Below are 21,945 nucleotides of genomic sequence, written 5' to 3'. Positions count from 1 at the left end.
CCCACATGAAATGCTGCCCCCAGTACCTAGTTCAGATAGTTGTATTAGGTGATGGCTGTTGTGTGCTGGTTATCTTGCACCGGGGTTGAAACAGAACAGCAGATTTTGCTTAGTCACTTGAGTCTATTTTGTTTCCTTTCAGTAAAGGGATATTTCCTGCTTGGAGTTGAGCTTTGTTTTCTAATGCTAAGAAGCTGGAGAGGAGAAGGAAGGCCTACACAAATGCCAGATTGGCATGTGGCTGATAAGTAGACCAATCCAAAAATGCCTTTTTTGGGCTGACATTTTCTGCGTTTGAGAGCAGAATGCTGACGTGTGTGGTGCTTGCACCTTCTGCCCCTGGCTTATCAAGATTGATTTGTGATTGTGGGTGGTGTAAGTCTTAGGATAGTTTGTCTATTTTAGGACATGGTTTAGAGTTTAAGCTCTCAGGTAGGACAGGTGTATGCTTTGTGTAAAGAAGGTTAAATGTTAATTTTTGGCACAGATAAATTATGTTCTGTTCAAATTTTGAAGTTATTCCAGGGATTTACATTTTTATAAGGACAGTTTTTGGATGATAAAATGTTTAACTGTCCTGGAACAAGGCAAATAATTGAAACTAAGAAAAAAAACCAAAAACCACCACCGCCAAAACACCTGAACCTGAAGGTAGTAGTAACCATTTAGTAGTAGGATTTATGAAACTCCTGATCAGATGAATTTCATTAATTCAGTGTTTTATAAACAAAACACTTCTATTCTAGAAATGGGTATTGCTGCAAAACAGTAGGATTATATTGTCTTCTAGTGATGCAAAATATGCAGTCTTTATTCAAACTAGCATAGGTTTTTGTTTTTTTTTTTTATAAGAGTGGCTTTTTTCAGCTGATAATGAAAGTAATAAAATCTCAACTTTCCCATAAAGCTAGGTCAGACATATGTTTCAATTGACAGATTACTTGTGAAGTGTTTGATGAAAAAGTCAGTCTTCCTAAAGTAAAAAGAACCTTTTCTAAAAGTCACCTTTAAACTTGTAATAATTCCTGTCACTCCTCAAAATGACACTGAGTAGATGTACGATATGTTTGGAGTAAGCAGTATGTAAATGACTGCTTTCTACTTTGGGTGGTTTTTTTCACTGTTTAATGTTATTCATGTATGGATACATATTGTCACAACTTATCATTTTTTCCTCTTTATAGGTCCTGCTGGGGACTTGCATCTGGCCTCAATGTGAAATTAAGGTAGAAAAACACATCTACATATGTGTTTGCTATTAGGATTTAGTTTATTCACTGGTCATGCCTGAAGAGTGATGTTCGTCTCTAGTCGGCTAACAGCCAGGAAATATAAATGATTGTCCTAGAAGTCAAGCCTCTCTCCTATTTACTGGAGTGAAAATCACCTCCAGATACCGACGGAAAATCAACTCCAGAAAATGCTTCACGTTATAAGGATGCCAACCACCTAGATTCATGCGCCCTATCTGTACAGTTGTTGTGGATGGTTTGCCATCTGAAAGCTCCTCAAGCTCTTATCCAGGCCCTGTATCTGTTTCTGAAATGTCTCTGCTACATGCTTTGGGTCCAGTGCAGACCTGGCTGGGACAAGAGCTAGAGAAGTGTGGCATTGATGCCATGATTTATACTCGGTATGTCCTCAGTCTTCTGCTGCATGATAGCTATGACTACGACCTGCAGGAACAGGTATTTACATATTTTAGATGTTGTCCAGTGAAAGTGAGTTTTTGTATCAGTTATGTTTTGTGTATTATACCTGGGTATGCTTCAGCTGTGGGGATGGTTGTCTTTAAATGTGTGGGTGGAAGGAGGGTATAAACCACACAGGAGTCAGAACTGATGGGTGAACTGAGGTTAAAGTAGTTAGGTTGCTGTATGGGCAATTACATTAAACAATGCTTTCATATGGCTACAATGATATCAGAATTGTTAACACTGGAATATCTGTGTCCTTAATGGAGACCATCACAACTTGTGATTGGAAGCTTAATTTAATATTGGAACATTAGTAAATGAATGTAATTCTTGTAAACTGTGTCAAATTGCCCAGCTTCACAGTAGTTTGTAGACCCCCCCATCACCTCCCATGGATTTCATGTTGTGCTATTTTCAGTAAAAAATAAACACCCCCTCCAAATATTTTTTAGTCTTCAGGTATTTGAAATACATTATTATACATACATAATTTATTCTAAAATAATGTTAATGCTGAATGCTGATAAAAAGCATGCAAGAGAGTTGTGACCCTAGAACATACTGTTCAGTCTCGATACCTTTTTTCTTTTTTTTTCTTTTTTATTTGTCTGCATCATGAACCTGTATAGAAATACTTTTAATAGTGGAGTTAACAGATTCAGGACTCAGAAATTACAGTTTTCAGAAAGGGCTGATGATGCTGTTAAACATAGCCTTTGTCTTAGAAGGTGGCTGTGGTGACAGTGGGAAGGAAGAAAAGCAAATGCCTATTATTTGATAGCTTAATTATTAGTCCTTTTTCATTACTGTTGTTTTGGTTATACTTCAAGCATTGCTGCCTAACTGCTTCAGAAATTCCATTGTCACCTAGTTTATCTTTTTAAAAATCCATCAAGAACAGAGCAGGTTATTGTGAGATAGATGTAAGTGTAACTGAAGAACAAAAAAATTCATGTCAGATGCTGTCAGTGTTTGAACTCTTAGCAACTATTACCATCCATAAAAGCCTTCATGCTTCCCTTGTGCAAACCAGAAAACTTGTATCTGTAAAAGTTTGTTTCTTTTTTTTTTCAAAAGTGTATCTGGCAGCAGCAGGTGACATCAGCAACATCCCCATGATTAGTAATAATAATAAAAATTTAAAAAACCCAGTGTAAGCACTTTCTGGAATGTACCTTAACATGTAGGTCTTGGCCAGACATGAATACCTGTATTTTAGAAGGGGGCAGAAAAAGGTTCCAAATCCTGTTTGAAAGGAGCATGTGGGATGAGGACATTAAAAACGAAACCAATTTAATTCACATGAGAACTTGAGGAGCTTTAGAGATAGGCCAGTGGCCCTGGGGGAAATGAAGACTTGTTTCTTTTCAGTCCATTTCAGACCACTGTCATAACTTTGAAGTTGCTACTGTGATATTTCAAATTACTGAAGTGCCAAAATTAGTTTTCTTTTTATCAAGCTTTGCAAGAAGCAGGGTAACTATATTATGAAAATCTCATTCAGTTTATTTCTCATTTTGATACTTTAACTAGATCCTTTGTGGGTTTGACAACAGAGCTTTTAGGAATGTGTCTGTTCTCTTTCCAAGTTGATTATCTGAACCTAATGAGCCAAAGGGAGAAGAATACCACATGCTGACAGGGTAGCCAAAACCTGTGCTGCTGAGTGGATGCTGTGGTACCGACGTGTCTTCTGAACAGCATTGGGCTTTGCAGCTGGAAGATTTTTTTTCCACCACCTCCAATGTGTTCCTGTTTATAACATACTTTTACCATGTTCACCCTACTTCAAATAACTGTTTTCTAAGTTTTGAGGCTTAATATCCATTTAGTTTTGGGATTATATTCTGTAGTAATGATTAGATGCACCTGTTATGAAACATACTGCTCCCTAATTCCTTCCTCAAATAGCTTAGTCTGTAAAGCCTACAAGTACACATTTCTAACATAGAATTGAGGAAATATTTAAATACATGTGTTTTGTTATTTATTTATTACTGATTTTAATTTTTTTTCTTGTTACTTACTGGTTCTTTGTATCTCCTGACATTTTAAATTAGTTTTGTTAGGTGAAGTTATTCAGAAACAAAAAAATCTTTACTCTAAAACATGTATTTAGGTATAAGAAATTTCAAACCAGTTTTAGTGATGGGTACAATATTAAGACAAAGGGGAAAAACATATACTAGTGTTGCTTACAAGTAGAAGTCAAGGAAGAGAACAGGAATTAAATACCTAAATGAGAAGTAATTTAGGAGTAAAATACTTAGAGTTGTTGAGCTTCTTTAACCCAGATTAATTCCTATTGAAGATTTGGTCCTTGGCATCTCAGGAATTTTTTCACTCATGTGATTCCTTTAATTCTTAAGAAAGATAAGAGAATGTCCATGGAAAGAGCTATTCTCAATAGTGGGCTTTTTGCAATGATTTCTCTCCAACTTAGAGGACAGCTACAGAAAGGACTGAAGCAGTCTATTCTCATGGAGAAGATGAGGGACAATGGGTACATGTTGCGCTGGGGGCAGTTTCATCTTGATATGAGAATTTTTTTCTTTTTCTGTTTTCTTGTAGTGAGAACAGTCATTCACTGGAACAACCTCCTCAGGAATGTGATAGAATCCCTGTTGCTGGAGGTTTTTGAGATGCAGTAGGATGCTAGATAGTCTTATGTAGTCTCCTTTTCCCTTGGAAGGGTAGACCACATGATTCTTTGAGGTCCCTTCCAGCCTGAGCTGTAATGTGATTCTGTGATTCTTTGCTTTTAGAGCTCTGTTTTTGGGGATATTTAGTAGTCATCCCTTTTTTCTCAAAATACAGCAGTGGCTTCTCTTTAGAGCAGGTTACAAGGAATGTATAGTCTCACAATGCATAGGATTATGCATAGGAACAATCCATTGCAGTTTGCTTGTTTGGGGGCTGGGAGTGAGGAGGACTAATTTGGGAAGTCTTAATCTTACAGATACTGTCATCTTCATTAGAAATGTTACAGACTGAAGTTCCACCTCAGGGTGTTGATGGTATCATTAGCACTGTTTTAGTTGCTTCAGGGAGCCTCCTTCAGTGCTTGATTTATAATGTTCTAGTGTCATCAAGTGTGGCAGGGAAATAGAAATCTGAAGTCTGGACTGAGGTTCTGTCAGGTAAGTACAAAAAAATTTAGTGTCAAAAATAAGTAAGAAAACCCATTCCCAACCTTACTAGGCATACACAGATATTTAAGATATAGCTGTTGTCATGTTATCATCACTTCCGTTTACAGTTAAAATAAGAATTTCAAAGGAATATGGGAATCTTGATTGACTATGGGAGTCTTGATTGATTAGATCTTCAGGGTTATTTTTGTAAATAAGTAGGATGTTCCCTTCTGCTCTGTTAGTAATATTTAATATGTGAGTTTTGGTCTTAATTCTGATGCAGTCTTCTTCAGTGTTACTCTGGTGCAGATTTGTGTGGCTTTCTCCAATATAATCTTTTTTTGTGCAGTGAGCTAGTTTGATGTCTGCATAGAAGATAAGACTAAGGATGTGTGTGTGTGGCGGCGGGGGGGGGTTGTGTTGGTTTTCATTCCCCTTTATTTGTATGTATGTGAGGGTGGACTGTTTTGTTTGGGTTTGTTTGTGGTGTTACGTCTATGCCTTGCCCAATTAGAATGGTTTTTGTTGAGTATTGTTATATGGATTCAGGCTCAGTATCACAAAATGTTGGATTGGTAAGTCATGAGTTTTCAGAGAGTTCATAGCAGATTTTTGCAAATACAGAAAACATAGGTGGAAGTAGAACCCTAATACACTGCAACCAAATGTTACTGGAATGTTTGTAGTTTCTATTCTGGCTCATTGGCTTAAACTGAAATAGCTATTAAAATATTGGGAAAATTTATAAGCCAGTATATCTTGTCCAGCTGTATTTCAAAGGAATAGAGAATTTCCAAGAAAGGAATCTTGTTTATGGTAAACTGTACTGTGGTACCAGGGTCTTCAGGACTGCTTTGGTTATACACGTGTTATTCATACCTATCAAGAATTACTCTAAAATTCTCTAAATATACACACTTTAAATGCTTGGTTGTTTGTTTTGAAATACTCAAGTACTGAAGGTAACTGAGTTATTGTTGGCACCTAGAGCACAATTCTTATCCAAACCATGCTTGCTACTTTTGGAAGTGAGTCTCAGAGCTCAAGATGTAAAAGTTCTTAAGAAATACTTCCTTCTGATTGTGCATTCTTTTTTCCTTTTTTTAATTTCCCTCTCCCCTCTGTTTTTGTTTGGCAGCAATGATATTTCTGATGGGAGGATTTAAGTGGGTGGAAGTAGGAGGCTCTTTGGGACTTTTTTCCCGAGTATTGACTGATGGAGTAGAAAATACAAAGATAGTATGAACTGGGTTTGCACATTTTGCTTGATTCTTGTGATACAGTTCACCGAAATAGTTTTGAGGGTTTTGTGGCTAGTTGAGGTTTGTCATATCAGAAGACAAGTAAGGATCTCAGTGGTAGACTTGCCCATTTTTTTCCGACAACTGAAGATATTGCTTGTGTACCATCTTTCTAGAGAAGAATTCTCAAATTGATTTGCACATATATTAGATGTCTACATGGCCTAAAGATTACTAAAGAAATCTCTTGAAACATGCTATATAAGATATTCATTATTTAGGGATTGTGTTAGGGAGTTTACTTGGTTCAGTTTGGTTTGATTTTTTTTGAGGCCTGTCAATGGTCTCTTCAGAATGTTTGGAAATCACTGGTATTTTGTGCTGAGATAGATGACTTTTTAGTGACTTCTGGTCCATTAAGGAAAACCTCATAAAATTCGTGTGGATTTACAGACTGTTTAATGTAAGTAAAGTGCAGAATGTTTCTGCCAAATACACATTTTTTTGCCATTTGCATTTTATTACTGAATTTACTTACTTTGGATAAATTAGGCAAAATCATGAAATTGCTGTCAAGTTTGTAACTTTTGGGGACCCACAGAATTGCTGTTGGTGGAGATCTGAATATTGTGAGACAGCATTTTGACTTAGTGCTAGACTTACTTTTGATCAGAATACCTTGCTCATTGTTTCCTAGTAGCAAACCAAATGGGTGCTTTTAAGATTTGATTGTTGTTTAAATGCTGATAAAAAATATATTTGTAGATGTATGTGTTCTCAAACCAGTTTATGATACAGCAAATATGGCATTAAGATAATATAATCTGTTTGAAGCAGAAGGCGTTGCCTTAAAATATACTCTGTGTGAAACATTATTTCGTTGATTATTCTTTATACAGTATTAGAATCAGTGTTCTGTGTTATATCTTTCATATACTGATTGTAAACTTAACTGATTTTGAATATAACAAATTTATGGTTTAGAGCTATAGATTTGTTCCTGTGGACTGTTCTCCCTTATAGAGCCTTTATTTAACAAAAACCCCAAAACCTAACCCAAACAGCTAGACACTCTGTGAGATAAAGGCTTTGTTTGTAAGCCTTTGGTCGTGCAGCAGAAAGATTGAAATGCATTTGTTATGCCTACTTTCCAAATCAAGTGTCTTCTGTTGCTTTTGATCTACTTCTTTCAACTCATTTTTGGAAGTTACAGTTTTTTTCTGAACCTCAAAAGTAATTTTTTTTTTAAGAGAATGTTTTCCTAACTCTCAGAATTAATTGGCTATTGCACTGCAAACTATGTACTTTTGTGGCCAGGTTGAGATTTTTTCTTTTGATTTTTCAATTTTTAACAGAGAGGCTTTTTTTGCAGGAAGACTAATTATTTGTAGACTGATTTGAAGTAGTTCCATTCAGGTAGTCTTTTATATGGAAGCATAAAAAGTCTTCAGAATGATAGTTACACTTCTGCTGACTCTGATCAGAGTTTTTATTCTTGCTTTTTGATAATTGTCACTTACATATTAAAAGTCCAAAATGTAGTTTTCTTTTTTATTTTAAGAGAAAAAGAGCCGTGGAAGGGACACCTCAGCCCATATGTGATATATCTGAGGGCTTGACCTTCTGGTTTTAAGTCCATAAATGATTTTGGCCTATCCCTCTGCCCTGGGATGGGGATATCATTGCCAGCTTTAGCTGTGTTTGGCTTGCATGTGCTGAACTGGGGATGCATTAGGTTCCCAGATCCAGTGGAATGTGCTGTTAGTTCTCCTGCCATCCCATATTAACCCAGTAGAGGGAACTGATGTCTGGATTTATATTCTAGTAATAGATACTAGTTTTTCCCATGTATATTTTGGGTGAAAGAGGATGTGGGGTTTTGTATGTGTTTTGTGTTTTTGTATGTCTCATCCATAACCTAAAGAGAGGAGGTGAAATCAAGATTTGGTCCTGTGCATTCCACTAACCATGTGTTAAATGTTCATCTGGCTGGTATGCCTATTTTGCAAAAATAACAATGCTGCTTCTAGTATAGTTACACCTATTCTTTTATTGTCCCTAAGAAATGCCTTTGGGTCACTCAAACACATTTTTTGATCAGGCATTAAATATGCAGAATGGGTTCAGCTACAGTGGGGAAATGACTGCTGTACACAAGTGTCAGTAAATTTCAAAGTTCACCAGCAACATGTGGAAATAAATTTCTTGAATGCAAAGCATTTTCTGTTTAGTTTGTATTTGTGTTACTGCTTATTAAGCTGTATAAGCTTAAGCTTATATTTTTAAGCTTATACTGCTTATTAAGCAGTCCTGTAGGAATAATTTTTAAAATTTTCTGACCATAGTTTTTTAGTCAGTACCCCAACTAAGTATGTAAATTTCAAATTGTGGGAATCAGTGTATGAAGAACAGAGTAGGTAGGAGGGGGAGCTGTGAGACCAAGACTTTTAGCTGTACTTTTTTATATGACTAATTCAAAGTCTTTAGATTACTCAAATGCGTATCTTTACAGCAATGGGAATAACCCCCTTCTTCTTCCCATACATAAACATGTAAACTGAAGAAAGGACCAATTAATCATATTTAGAAAACAGTATTATATCTTAATTAATATACCCATAAAGCTTATTCATACAAAAGTTAAACCACTTTTTAAAAACTCAGATAACTAAGTTTTAAAGTTTATAGAGGAAAACTTAGCTGTGGTCCTGCCCTCTATCCCTTTCTAGGAAGGGGGTGCTATAGCTGAGAGCTATGTAATTCAAATTTTGGGAAGTAATTTTTTGTGTGCAATATTAGTTTTTTGAGAAAAATTGGGTGGATATGGATTCTTCTTCACTTAAGAAATGGAAGATGGCTGAAATGTCTTCACTGTAAAAGCATGTGGCTCAGGAAACTGATTTATTGATTTTTAGTTGGCATTTGTTTCGTTAATTGTGCAGTAACTGAACTGTTTTGTATTTCTCTGTCCAGTGACTGTTAGATATGGAACAGGTTTGGAGTATCATGGATTGTGAGTTTGTATTCTTTATTCTGTTTTAGGGGTGGCAGTTGTGGTGGCAGGGATTGGAGCTCAGCTGTAGGCTTGTGCAATCTGTACAGGTTCCAGGGCAGTCAACTTCACTTGTGTGTTAGTGCAGCAGAAAAGCAAGTCATTCTCAAAGCTGTGCTTAGCTGAGAAACTTTATTTCCACACTCTTTGCTGCATTTGTATTGCTGTGAGTGATCATGTTGAGCTGCTCGTTCCTTTTTTTTACCAAGTTGTGACTGCTAATGTATTCTCACAAAGACTTACATAATACAGAGCAGAGGTAGAAGCTCAAGGTTGGAGTCCTCCTAACAGTCAGGATTTCTTTGCAGCCATCTCTGGGCTGATACAATTGTACTGTTTGGATTTCTGGGCATAATTGAGATACTTCCTTGGTTTTCTTTGGGTATATGTCATTGCATAACAGTACACTTGCTACATTTCTCCAAGCATAAACATGTGCTGCCCATTTTCTCTGAAATCAGATGATTACAGTGGTCTGTGATGCTTGACACACAACTTTATCTCTAAAGCCAAGAAAGTAGCCATAAATGTTATGAAATAACTTCTCCAGTCATGACATGCCCCTTTCAGACACCTTGACTCTGTAGTGACAGTTTCTATTGAGTTCCTGGCTTTCTTTTCTGCACTGTAAGTCAGACATGTAAGTAAATGATGCCTTTATAGCTCTAGTTATAGCCTTGCTAAATTTTCTTCTTTCCTGCTTTTACTTTAATGGGAAAAGTCTAAAGGCAGTCTGCTCAACAAACATAAGATTTTAACAGATGCAGCATTTGCATGTTCTCTCATTCTTTGGAGTGGGTGTGACAAATTTCTTCTCCTTAGTTTTAGCCTAGAAGTAACTTCTAATTAGTGAACATCACATAGACTGCCCTTTCAAACTGGTAGGATTATAAGCAAAAGTTTATAATTGACAGAAACTCAGATTACAGGATTTTATACTTGGATTGATTAGTTTTGATAAGGAAGAATTCTTTACTGCCTGCCCTCAGTCCCCAATACCCTGAGGTCATAGCAGTGCATGTTGTGATCTGCTACATTATCAGCTGTTCTTTACAGTCAGGTTCTGCAGGGTTATAATGTTCTGGTTGGGACATCTGGGAATGAGGTGACTTTCTAGTGAACCATCCCTGGTTTTTCATTTTGAGTCTAAGATGAATTCTTTCCATGAAAATACCTGGATTTGGAGTTATTATCTAACATTAAAGAACATTTCCCACTCCTCTCTGTTCTGTGTTTAGCAATGGTTTTTTGCCATGGAGAAAACTTATGACTTGGTGTAGTTGACAAACTTGCTGAGGGAGCATTTGATCCCTCTGTCCATGTCACTGACAAAGGTGTTAAACAGCATCAGTACCAATGCAGACCCAGAGACACACTTGTCACTGGCCTTCACTTTGAGCATCAAGCCATTGGCCACAACTCTGAGTGTTACCATCCAACCAATTCCTTGTCCACTGAGTGGTCCATGTGTCAAATCCATGTCTTTCAGAGGCAAGGACAGCGTCACAAGCTTTGCACAGGTCCAGGTAGTTGACATCATTTACTCTTCCCTTACCCACCAAAGCTGTTATCCTGTCTTAGAAGGCCGTGAAATTTGTGTGGCATGATCTGTCCCCAGTGAAGCCATGTTGGCTGTCACCAGTCACCTCCCTATTTTCCATGTGCTCTAGTACAGATTCTAGGAGGATCTGTGCTATGATCTCGCCAGGCACAGAAGTGACACTGACTGGCCTGTAGTTCCCCAAGTCTTCCCTTTTTTCCCTTTGTAAAAACAGGGTATGTTTCCCTTCCTAATGTTGCCATTTATGTGGATCATGATCTTCATAATGTTTTTATTTCAATCATATGGCAAGGTGTCACATTTGTTTTCTTACAGATAGTAGATATTTCTTTTTACAGCAAATGAAAGGAGAATCATTATCAAACTTCCTTTTTTTTTTTTTTTGCTTCTCCAATTTCTTATAGTTTAGAGGGAGGTGGTGGAAATTGCTACTTTTGCATAGCTGAATAGAATAAACTATTTCAAAATATTTCTAAAATTTGTGCCTGTATCTCAATTTAAAATTGAATTAAGCACTCAAAATAATGGCTTTCTTGAGGCACCACTTGTGTGAAGAATACAGATATTTCATCAATGTTTCTTTAGCCATATTTGTAGTTAGGAAGTTATTCTTGTCAGGAAACTGCACTTTCAGTGTCTTCATGATTGAAAATCTCTAATGAAATTATCTAGTTTTGTAGTAGGTAGATGATAGTAGGACTCTGAAGAGCAGATGTTTGAATAACTGTTTAGATATAAGAACTTGGGTTTTTTCAGTATCCAGAGGACATTGGCTTTCTTTTGATACCTCTAATATTGGAGCGTCATCTCTTGAAAATGTAGGTAAAGGTAGTCTGGTTTAAATATTTGAGCTCTGTAAACAAAATTTTAGGTTTTTCTTCTGTGTATATGCACACTTTTTAAATCTGTAAGTCCAGAGTGGCATTGCTTTTGTGAAAAGTTCAATGACCATTGTAGAGCTCTTGCATTAAAACGAGCATTATGTTTTAATCTCTAGTTCTGTTAGGAAACATGGTAAATGAAGGCATCTAGGAGGTGAAGAGATGAGAAGTCCTTGGTTATTCTTTGCACGTGGAGGAAGTAGTTTTCCTGTCTTCATGCATACAGAATGTTTTGCTTAGCTGCTTTCTTTCCTGTTATGAACTTGATACTTTTCAGTCTAAGGAGTAAATGTACTGATGGGCTCCTGACTGCTGAAGACAGGGAGCAAAAGAGAGGGGAAAAAATTTAAGAGACTTATTTAACCAATTTAAACCATTAAATTTAACTAATTTAAACCATTGGAACTACTGGGTTGTCTTTTTTTTTTTTTTTTTTTTTTTTTTTTTCGACAATTTAGTCATCATAAAAGAAGAGGATCACTCTGTGTCTCATTGTTCTACAAACTCACTCTCCTAGGGTGTATTGCATTTCCTTGTTTCTCAGGCATTTTACTGTAATGTTGGGCTTTGTAAAACCTTTTTGTGCTTGATCCAGAATGGTTCTGATACACAAGAATTATGCCTAAGGGTTTTTTTTCTTCACTGTTCTGTAGGGTTTTATGGGTGTGGTGTTTGAGTCCTCAGTAACATAGGCTCTATCCAATACATATATAGTGCTGATAAATGCTGTAGTTTAGATGAAGATTTTAAATGCAAAATTTCTCATGGAATAGCTGTAATCCATGGTGTTTGCTAGTTTTGTAAAATCTGAGGCTATAAAACTGAGGAGTTTGTCCTAGAAAAAAAATCCAAACCCAAGTTTTAAACTTGGCAGCCAGGTGTGACTGAAAACCATGTCTCCAAAATTTTTTTTTTGTTTGTGTATTGTATGAAGAGGTAGAAAGAAAACAAGGATTCTGTCAGAGCTATGTCCTCAATTGCTGCATCCTGAAGGACAAACCATGTTGTTCTCAAAGTGCAAAAACAACTCACTCTGGAAGGAGGGATGACACCATGATACCACAGCTCTAGGGTGGTGGCCTGAGAGAAAATTCCATTTAGCTTCCCTTCCCCCATTAAAAAAAACTGCATATCTCTTAAAAGAGATTTTTCAGTTTTTAAAAGTTGAAAAAGATCAAAGTTTGCAGACAAGTGTCAGATATTTTTGAAATTACATGTGTGAAGGACTGAATGAAATACTTTGTAAATTTCTGTGAGCATGAAGGTTCTTGCTGCTCTGCTGACAGAGTTGGTAAAGCTGTGATCTATCGGTACAAAGCAAACCTTTGTTAGCATAGAGAAAAACAGTAATACATAGCATTTTGGGAATGTTTTCCTACTGCAGATGTTGTCTTTATGAACTTTGCACATAAAATCAGAATAAATGAAGTTAACCAAGTACAAATTTGCTGGTGTACCTGGATCTTTACCCAGCCTATTTACTTATTTGCAGCTGTGCCCATGTGAATGAGCTGGAGGGGTTTTGGAAGCTGGTGGGGAGTAGATGGTTCTCATCAGTTTGTTTTCTTTCCCATTAATATTGGGAAGAGTTAGAGTGCTCTACAACCTTGTTGTATAAAGAAATATATAACTGCAATTTTGGAAAAGACTTAAAAATTTATTTTTTAAAAACGAATTGTAGATATGCACAGAATTATTCTCTGATTTATTTTTTTTCTTTTCTATTATTTCTTTTGTTATTTCTTCTAATAACAGTACCGTAGCCTGCTCAAATTTTTGGTTTTAAGTGAATTATTGGCACCTTGCACAAGTGCTGGGAAAGTGAGAGTGACTGGTAGCTTTTTGCTCTTTCAACACTAAATGCAGTTCTCCAGTTTTGGTGCTCAAATAAGACTTTAAGCAGTAAATCCAGCAAATTGCTCTGCTCCTTCTCATGAAGTCACAAATGGCAGCCCTTTGATGGCTGTTTCTGAAGATGTTTGGTATCTCTCTTGGCTCCCATTTTTTCCCCCTCTTGTTCTTTGCACAGGAACAATTATTTGCACTGACAACTTGTTTTACTTTGTTTTAAAACCATGGAGAATTAGGAATTCTTTTAAATGAGGGTAGGCCTTAGCCTGGTTTTCTTTGGAAGCAGTAACAGATACATTGAAAACATTGATACAGGTAGGCTGAAAAGTATCAGATGTTTGTGGATCTCTCTGCAGAAGATCATTTTAGACAAGCATACATTTTAAGATGTTAAAGACTATCTCACTGACAGCCAAAATACTTATTTCATGAGATGAATATGGCAAATCATGTATGTGTATGTGAACAGACAGTGAAGAACAAGCAAGTCCGGTAATAAATTTTGTAAATTCTGAAAAGCCATATAAAAGGGATTGCAAAGGATGCTGTCTTCAGATGATTGCATGTAATACAATAGCATTCTACTCTGATGTTATTGTTCTTCATCGTTCTTACGTGTGTAGGAGGCCAACCCCACCTACTCACCCTAACTTCTCAATTACTTGAATTTTCTTCTGAAATAGTTCAGGTTTATTTTATGACAGCTACTGCTATCTCTAGCTGTAATCATGTTCATTTTAACACTGAGTTGGAGGCTTCAGGATCTAACACCACACTTTCTTCTTCTGGCTTGTTTAACTTTCTCTTAAGTTTTATCTTAAGTCTCTGAACTACTTGCTTCTCCTTCTTATTATTTCAGAGATCAGTGAAACTAATGTATTTTGTGTAAATTACAGTAATACATTCAACCATAAGTTGGCCATAAAATTTCCTTTGTGGATATTCTTTGCAAAAATTGGAAAATGTTACAGTGAAGTGTGAGTTGCCTCCATGTCCTGTGAAAGATGCATGTGCTTTTCTGAATAGTAAGTGCAAGTTTTATGTAATCAAACTGATCTTTAATTTGGCTAAAAGTAATTTTTAGCAGATATAATGGGGTTGGTTTCATTTTGCTCAGTATGTTATTTGTAGGCCTCTTCTGCTATAGTACTGAGATACTAATGTATTTAGATAATGTAATTTCTTTGTTTGATTTTAGGAGAATGACATCTTCCTGGGCTGGGAAAAGGGAGCTTACAAGAAATGGGGAAAGAGTAAGAAAAAGTGCTCTGATCTAACACTAGAGGAAATGAAAAAACAGGCTGCTGTCCAGTGTCTTCGCTCTGCTTCTGATGAAGTAAGTTTGGACTATTGAATAGATTCTTAAGGCTTTATGTCCTTCTATGTGCTAGATGTATTTTGCTTGTGATGCTTATATTTTAATTTGTGGCTTCTTAAAGTGCTAGTTTGCCAAGAGTTCTTCAAGAATTGTTTATTTTTATTTAGTGAATCATGATATTGGTGTATGTTAGAATGATTTCACAAGAGATTCTGTACTATGTGGTGTCATGCTTTCCTTTCTGTAAACCCTTCCCTATTCCTGTCAGGGGCACCAGTTTGAGTTGAAATTACCACAAATCTTTGCATAAAGGTAATTCTAAAAATTCTAAGTTGACTTTTTGTTGTGTGTGGATAGAAAGGACTGGATCATGTGGGCAGAAGCCATCTTGTTCTGTGCATGTAACATGTGTAATCCAGAATTCCTAAATAAAAGCCATGTATTGTAGCAAATGTTCACTTTGCAAGTTACATGATTGAGTGGAAGTGGAGTTGAAGTGCACTGACTAGAGCAGGTGAGGAGAGGTGAAGGCAGCAGGTTGAAGGAAGACAGCAGAGGCAGCAGATATTATGTAGATAAACAGACAAGTGGACAAAAGGCGAGGCAGTTGAAGGCAATATTTAAAAAGAAAGAATGATCTGTAGCACAAGTCAAAGGAAGCTCTCCAGGGAGATTTTTCAGACAGCAAAAATGAGAAACTGTTTTTTTTGTAGTTTACAGAACTATAAATACTCTGATCTGTCACTGCTGTAAGAAGAAACTACCCCACCTCTGCAGCCCAGTTGCGTTACAGCTCTCCACACCCTCCTAGTCATAGCTTGTGCTTGCACAAGCATTTGTGGGGTTATGTGCACAACTGGTTTGGGAAAGTGAATCAGTTTCCTGAGATTACCCTGGTTGGGGCAGAGGAAATGTTAACCCAGAGAGGTTTCCTGGTCAAATTTGTGGCACAGGCACTCGTCCCAGCAAGGCTGTGGCAAAGTAATCAAGGAAGTGGGGAAGATGTGGTGGTTATTCCCACCACCTTCAGCTGCATTACCATCACATTCTGGCTCACTGTGAAGCTACTTGAGTATTTGTTTAGTTACTAAATTGCTAATTGACTAACTGGGAGATTTCTGACCTCCCATTTTCCCATTACTTATTATCCTAACAAAGTGATGCAAAGTACGGTTTTGTTGGTAATTTGCTCTTCTCTCAAAGTTACAGAATATTGAGGTCAGCACTCCAACTACCATAGAAGTTAATTTGAATATGAAGCAAATACAGAGAAATAATTGGAGGAAGTAATGTCTTGAGGATATGTTTGTCTTTGTATACTCATTTTATGAACAATAAAATGTAGGTCTAATACATAGATTGCAGGAATACTGATGATTGATTCTTAACTTCAGAAATTACACTCTTGATTCATCTCAGCATAGCTGAAAATCAAGAATCATCACTTAGAACTAAATTTATGTTATATAGAGAAATTTCTTTGCAGAGCAAAAGGAAGGAGGGGAATTTATTAATAATCTTTAACAGAGAAGGGAAGAAACTATTCAACTACAGTTTTGAAAGAATAAAAATACATGAGATCTGAAAGGTTGAAAAATAACTTCACCTTTGACCTCTGTGACACTAACTACCTTGTTAGTGTTCAGCATTAATCTATAATCTGCAACCTGTAGACTTGAGTTATTTCAGAGCTATTTTGACTTCTGTTGCCTGCTCAGACAATTAAGCTTACACATTTTTTGTCATTAATGAAATTGCAGGTCATAATTTTTATAGCGTATATTCACAGAATTGAACCTTTAAACCTTTTAAAAAAAGTTTTTACTTAAAGCTGCTTTGTAGGTAGTTTAACACAAGCATTGCATGAAAGAAATACAGACTTTTAATTTTTCCCCCAGAATTAAAGGGAGGGGTGATCCTACTTAAATGCTAGTAATACTTTAAAGTAACTTGTAAGATATCTTTTATTTCTGATTTTTGAAACACATTTCTGATGTTGTTGGGTTTCTGTATTTAAGTTTGTGTGCTGATCTGATGGGAATAATGAATAGATTTTGGACTGTGAAAGATAATGTTAAAATAATATTTCTACTGAGGCATTCAAGCTGCTTCATACAATGTTCATGGTTTTTTCTCTACAAAATTATAAAAATATTCTGTGAACTGTAGTTGAAATGGTAGATCACTTGCATGTAAGGAGTATTTATCAAAATTATTGAAATGCATATAAATACTTTTTTCCAGGGCCACTTGAATTTTTTAAAATGGTTTTCTGAATCGTCTGAGAAATGTTTACCTGTGATTTTTTTTTTGTTGTCAGATTAGGTAGATGTGTTCATTAGGATGTTCTCTTTTTGCAAATGACCTGATAAATAGTCCACATGGGCAGTTATGGAGCTTGTTTATAGTTTTGCTTACCTTCTGTGATCCCTTTTTCAAAGTAGGCGGATGCAGAAATGCCAATCTGCTCACATGGATATGGAACACTTGCTCTTCCAGCCTAACCTCTGCTTTCAACCTTAGTATTGGAGTTAAACAAGCAAGTTTGAGTCCCTTTAATGGGAATAATTGGGGAACAGTCTTAGTGGATTTCAAGTTGAATGTATTTAATTAAATTGTATTTAAGTGATTGTACTGTTTACCCTGTGTGTGTCTGCAGACAGACTATGTATGTATACACACGTGTGTATAGGCACACACAAACACACGCAAAAGAGCCAAAGCAGGGTGACAATTCAGTGAAGACTTTAGGATTTTGCAGCCTGATCGTTTTAGAGAGAAAAGCGTGCAGAGGATGAAAAGGTAATGTGGGTCAGTAGTAACTTTTCTAACTCTCATAGGAAATTACAGGTATGGTTAATGTAATTTTGATTTTTGCATTTAACTATTTAAACCAATAATGTGTTAAGAAATGGCAGACAGTCTGCCTCCTCCCCTACCAGTAACCAAAAACCTTAAAATTGGGCGATCACTTCAAGAAGGTGCTTGATGAAGAGGGGAAGTGATGAAATTGATTATATGAAAATTGGCTTGATAGCAGTAAGTACTTTTTTTGTCAGACTTTCATTTAGTTGAAACAAGTATTTTGAAATAACCTCTTGTGGGTTTACATTTCCACAGTATTCATTCTTAAGGTACTTCATTTATACATTTATACTTAATTTGTATTTTACATTCATACTTAGGTGCTTCATTTGGTAGCTTAGTTTTGCTTCACTTCTGTTCTTCCTCTTGTGTTAAAAAGAGTAATGCTGTAAAACACTAATCTGAGACAGAAATCCAAGGTTCTAGTTTTAATTTCACAGGGCTGAAAACAAAGATCTGACTTGAAGAAGCCCAAGTTTGGTGTTTATTTCTAAAACATTTCCTACATGGTGGAGAATGAAGAGTCAGAGAAGCTGCTCTGCCTCTCTGTGTCTTTGCCATGGCAGAGCCTGTTGTGGACTAAAGTGTGTTTGTGGGGGAAGCCTGATTCTGACAGGCACCATCTGGTATATGTGAGAATGCAAATTGTTAATGGGTGTACATTCTGAGGACAGTATTTTTTGTTTGACAAGCATTTTGGTGTCTCAAATTGTCTATATTTGTATAAATGAGTCTTTGGCTGCAGATGCTCTTGATGCAGTCAGGAGCAGAGGAAATGTAAGTACACTGCAACTCTCCAGAAAATGGAGACAGAATGATGGTGAGAAAGACTCTAAGACAAGTACTTTAATGCAGCAATCAATTGCTATTTTTACTGTAGTTCTAAAGTTTATTTTTTCTGAAACACTTGAATAAATCGCAGTTTAAAGACATGCTGAAGAATTGCTCAAATTTTGAAAAACTTGTTAGTATTGACCTTGAGTAGAGATTTTATCTTAATTTTTATCCTGCTAAAGTATGGAAGAAATTTTTAAAGGTTGTTTTGCAATTAACTGCTCAAGTAGGGATATCCATTCTAATGAAACATTGGGTAAAAAATCCTAATGGTTAGGACTGGGGAATATTTATATAAAAGATCTATTTATCTATTAAATTTCTTATCTTATTTGAAGATAAGAAATATTATCCTGAAATTACTGCCTCAAATTTTAAGTAAAAACGGCTGATCTGTCAACATTAAATAGCTTGGTGATTAGTTTTATTGTTGTTGTTTGTAGAAACATGATCAGTTTGTTCAGGTGCAAGTGGAGGTTCTTTTTTTTCAACCTCCTAATTCTGAAATTACATACTTTTGTATTTGAATAATGAAACTTGTCATTACTTGTCTTGTTACTGTAAAAAGACAGAATGCAGTATCTTTGAGACTCAGAAATTTATTAAACAAATAGGAGTTTAGAAATTCACTTGTGTTACTTTTTACAAGGTGGATACTGGGAGTAAGGTTGGAATTAGAGGTTACTTATGGAGACTGATACATGTAAGACTTTTCAATAAGTGTATTTCCTAGTAATAATATTAAAGTTACTTATGTGTCCATTGGTTACAAATCCAAGCTTAATTAGCTTGTACCTGACTATTTTTCTGCTAAAATTGGCATTGTTCAATAGAGCGAGCAGGTCTCCAGCTGTGTTGTTGCAGTTCAGTCACCAAACACCTGCAGTGTGCCCCGTGAAACTGCACCCCAAGATGGTGCCAGAGTTTCAGTTCAACCAGTTGCTGTGACCTTCTGCTGAAATGTGGGAGGACTTTTTAAGAATGAGCAAAGGAGACAATTCCTGTGATCTTACTTTCTGCACAGATGAAACCAGTGCTCCAAGACTCTCCTTCTCCCTGTGTAGGGGCCACTTTACCTAAGCTGGTCCACAGCACATCCTGAGACAATCCTAGTATCCAGTGCTGCTGATGTCCCAAGGCCTGCCATAAGAGGGTTCAAGCAGTGTGGTCCATTCTGAACTAACCAAGCTCTCAAAATCTGCTGACATGAAACAGTGTACAATGTGTTAAAGCAAGAGCTCATCTTGGTTGATGGATTCTGTGATGAATTTTGAAAGAGAACTACTCTAATATATTTGACAAGAACACACAGTGCCTTCCATCCCACTGTTCTAAGAAATTACTGCTTGGATATAACATAGAAACATAATTGGTGAAACTTTGTAACTGTAATTTATTTTAAATTACTCAGGTGTGGCATGCTAACAGCACAGAGCATTGGCTTTGCTTATCGAGTCACGAGGGGGGAGTATAACTCTTCTGATACTTGTGTTATCATATGGGGCCACGTAGAGGAACAAGTGTGGCTCTATTGAACGCTTCTGTTAAAAATTTAAAATTATAATTTTATTCTCAAATGTGCCTTGCTTTCAGCACAGAGTTGAGATGTGTCTAAAATAAGATTTTTGTTGAAATTTTCTTAGTGTTTGTCATCTTTCTTACTTGAAGTGCAGAACTGTCAAACTTTCATAGCATCATAGAATCCTAGAATGGTTTGGTTTGGAAGGAACCTTAAAGATCATCTCATTCCAACCTCCTGCCATGGGCAGGGACGCCTCCCACTAGACCAGTTTGCTTGGAGCCCCATCCAACCTGGCCTTCAACATTTGCAGAGGTGGGGCATGCATGCAGTTATTGCAGTTCTGCACATAAATCTTCTTTGATGAAATAATCTGCTAGTCCAGGCCAAATGAATAAATTGGCTATGATTGCACATCTGAGCATGTTTTTATTGATGGGTTACTTTGGCCAGCTATTGCTGCCTCCAGAGATTATGGTATCTGTGTGACATTTGGCCTAGGTCACTGTTGCGTAATCTGCCTTACACTTTGCAGTAGTGATAAAGAACTGAGAAAAATGGACTTCTGGAATTTGTAGCAAGGGAACAGTCTTTCTTTTCTTCTTAAGTAGAATGGCACCTTAACTAGATGATTTAAAATTAATTTTAATCAGTGATTTATTCCTGCTGTTCCCTGCTTCTTTAATGTAAGCCAGTATTAACTAGATAATACACACAGACCACTACACTGGGATATCAGGGAATCAGGTTATAAACATCAGGTGGTTTCTTGAGTGATTTAAATTGCACATTTTTGTATAACTAGAAGTGACATGAATGAGAGTGGTAATGTAAAGATATGGGACATCACAAGAATGAATCAAGTTGTGTAAAAGCCATCTTAACAAATCAGAAAAGTGAAGTGCATGTTGAAAATTTGAATTTATTATAGCAAAAAAATGAAGTTAAGATTCCAAAAGAGCCTTGATGGTTCTTGAAGCATATATGCTGACTAGCTCAGTAGTTAGCATTTTTGTGTGTCTGATTGTTCAGAGTCTTTTACTGGAAAATGCCAAGGCACTTCCTTCACAAAGTCAATGAATATTGTCTTTCCTTTGAGTTGTGTCCAGTTGCCCTTATTGAAAGGGATATACTAGCAGTTTCCAGAACATGCAGCGTTGTTTAGAAAAGAATTTTAAAAATAACTTTAGATACCATATAGAAAATGAAAGTAATTTGTCTTGCCAAGGTAACCATCACAGAATAGATTAATTACAATAAATCAATTTCTTTTGCTTTATGACTATGGCACTAAATAGATATTCAAAATACCACATATCTGATTTCTCTTGTTACTGAAGCCTCTTTGCTGTCAGTAATAGTAACATTCATTGAAGTTGACAAAACTTATCATTATTCCAATTTTTGTATGCATTTTCTCAATATAGAAAAGGTACATATTCCTTGTGGGAGCTTAGTCTACACAAAAGTGGCTTCATAAGCATTATTTCCAATAGTACAGATGACTATCTTGGAGGCTGAAAGTGTGTGTTCAGTGTGATTAAACGTTATTTCACCTTGTATGTGCTTCCAATGAAAATGGGAACAAACTGGGGCAAAGCAGATCTGTCCTCATACAGCTTCTCTGCTAAGCCTGGGACAGAAGCAAAGTTGGCGTATGTATTTCTGGGAGGGAGGAGCAGCACAGTCTTTTAGGCACAAAGGAGTGGCCAGGAAAATGCCAGAGGAGTTGGTTACAGAGCTCTCCTGAATAATGCCCTGTGTTGCCTCACAGAGCAGTGTTATTAGATTATAATTTTCCTTAATGCAGAACAATCATTTTCACCAAAAATTTGAGTTGGGGGTTCATTATGAATTCTTACCCTACACACAAGCAAACTTGAACAAATTTGGCAGAGCACCTGCTGGGGAAAATTCAAGTGTCCTTTCTGCAATTCGTTTGATGCAGAAAAGAGCCTTTGCATAATTGGTGGGAACACACTTTATGAGTTT

General features: G+C 36.5%; 1 protein-coding gene across 2 annotated transcripts in view; it reads left to right on the top strand.

The window, feature by feature from the left end:
- KIAA0232 (KIAA0232 ortholog) overlaps positions 1 to 21,945 on the top strand; it is a 64,365-nt gene that overhangs the window by 16,829 nt on the left and 25,591 nt on the right. For both annotated transcript variants that reach the window (XM_058025366.1, XM_058025365.1), the window contains exons 2-3: positions 1,185 to 1,688; positions 14,616 to 14,753. In XM_058025366.1, the coding sequence (XP_057881349.1) occupies positions 1,458 to 1,688; positions 14,616 to 14,753 (369 nt within the window). In that variant the 5' untranslated portion in view covers positions 1,185 to 1,457. The remainder of the gene's footprint in view (positions 1 to 1,184; positions 1,689 to 14,615; positions 14,754 to 21,945) is intronic.

Source organism: Melospiza georgiana, chromosome 5 (assembly GCF_028018845.1).
Source record: "Melospiza georgiana isolate bMelGeo1 chromosome 5, bMelGeo1.pri, whole genome shotgun sequence".
Taxonomy (NCBI): Eukaryota; Metazoa; Chordata; class Aves; order Passeriformes; family Passerellidae; genus Melospiza; species Melospiza georgiana.
This window is presented reverse-complemented; position numbering and strand designations above follow the sequence as displayed.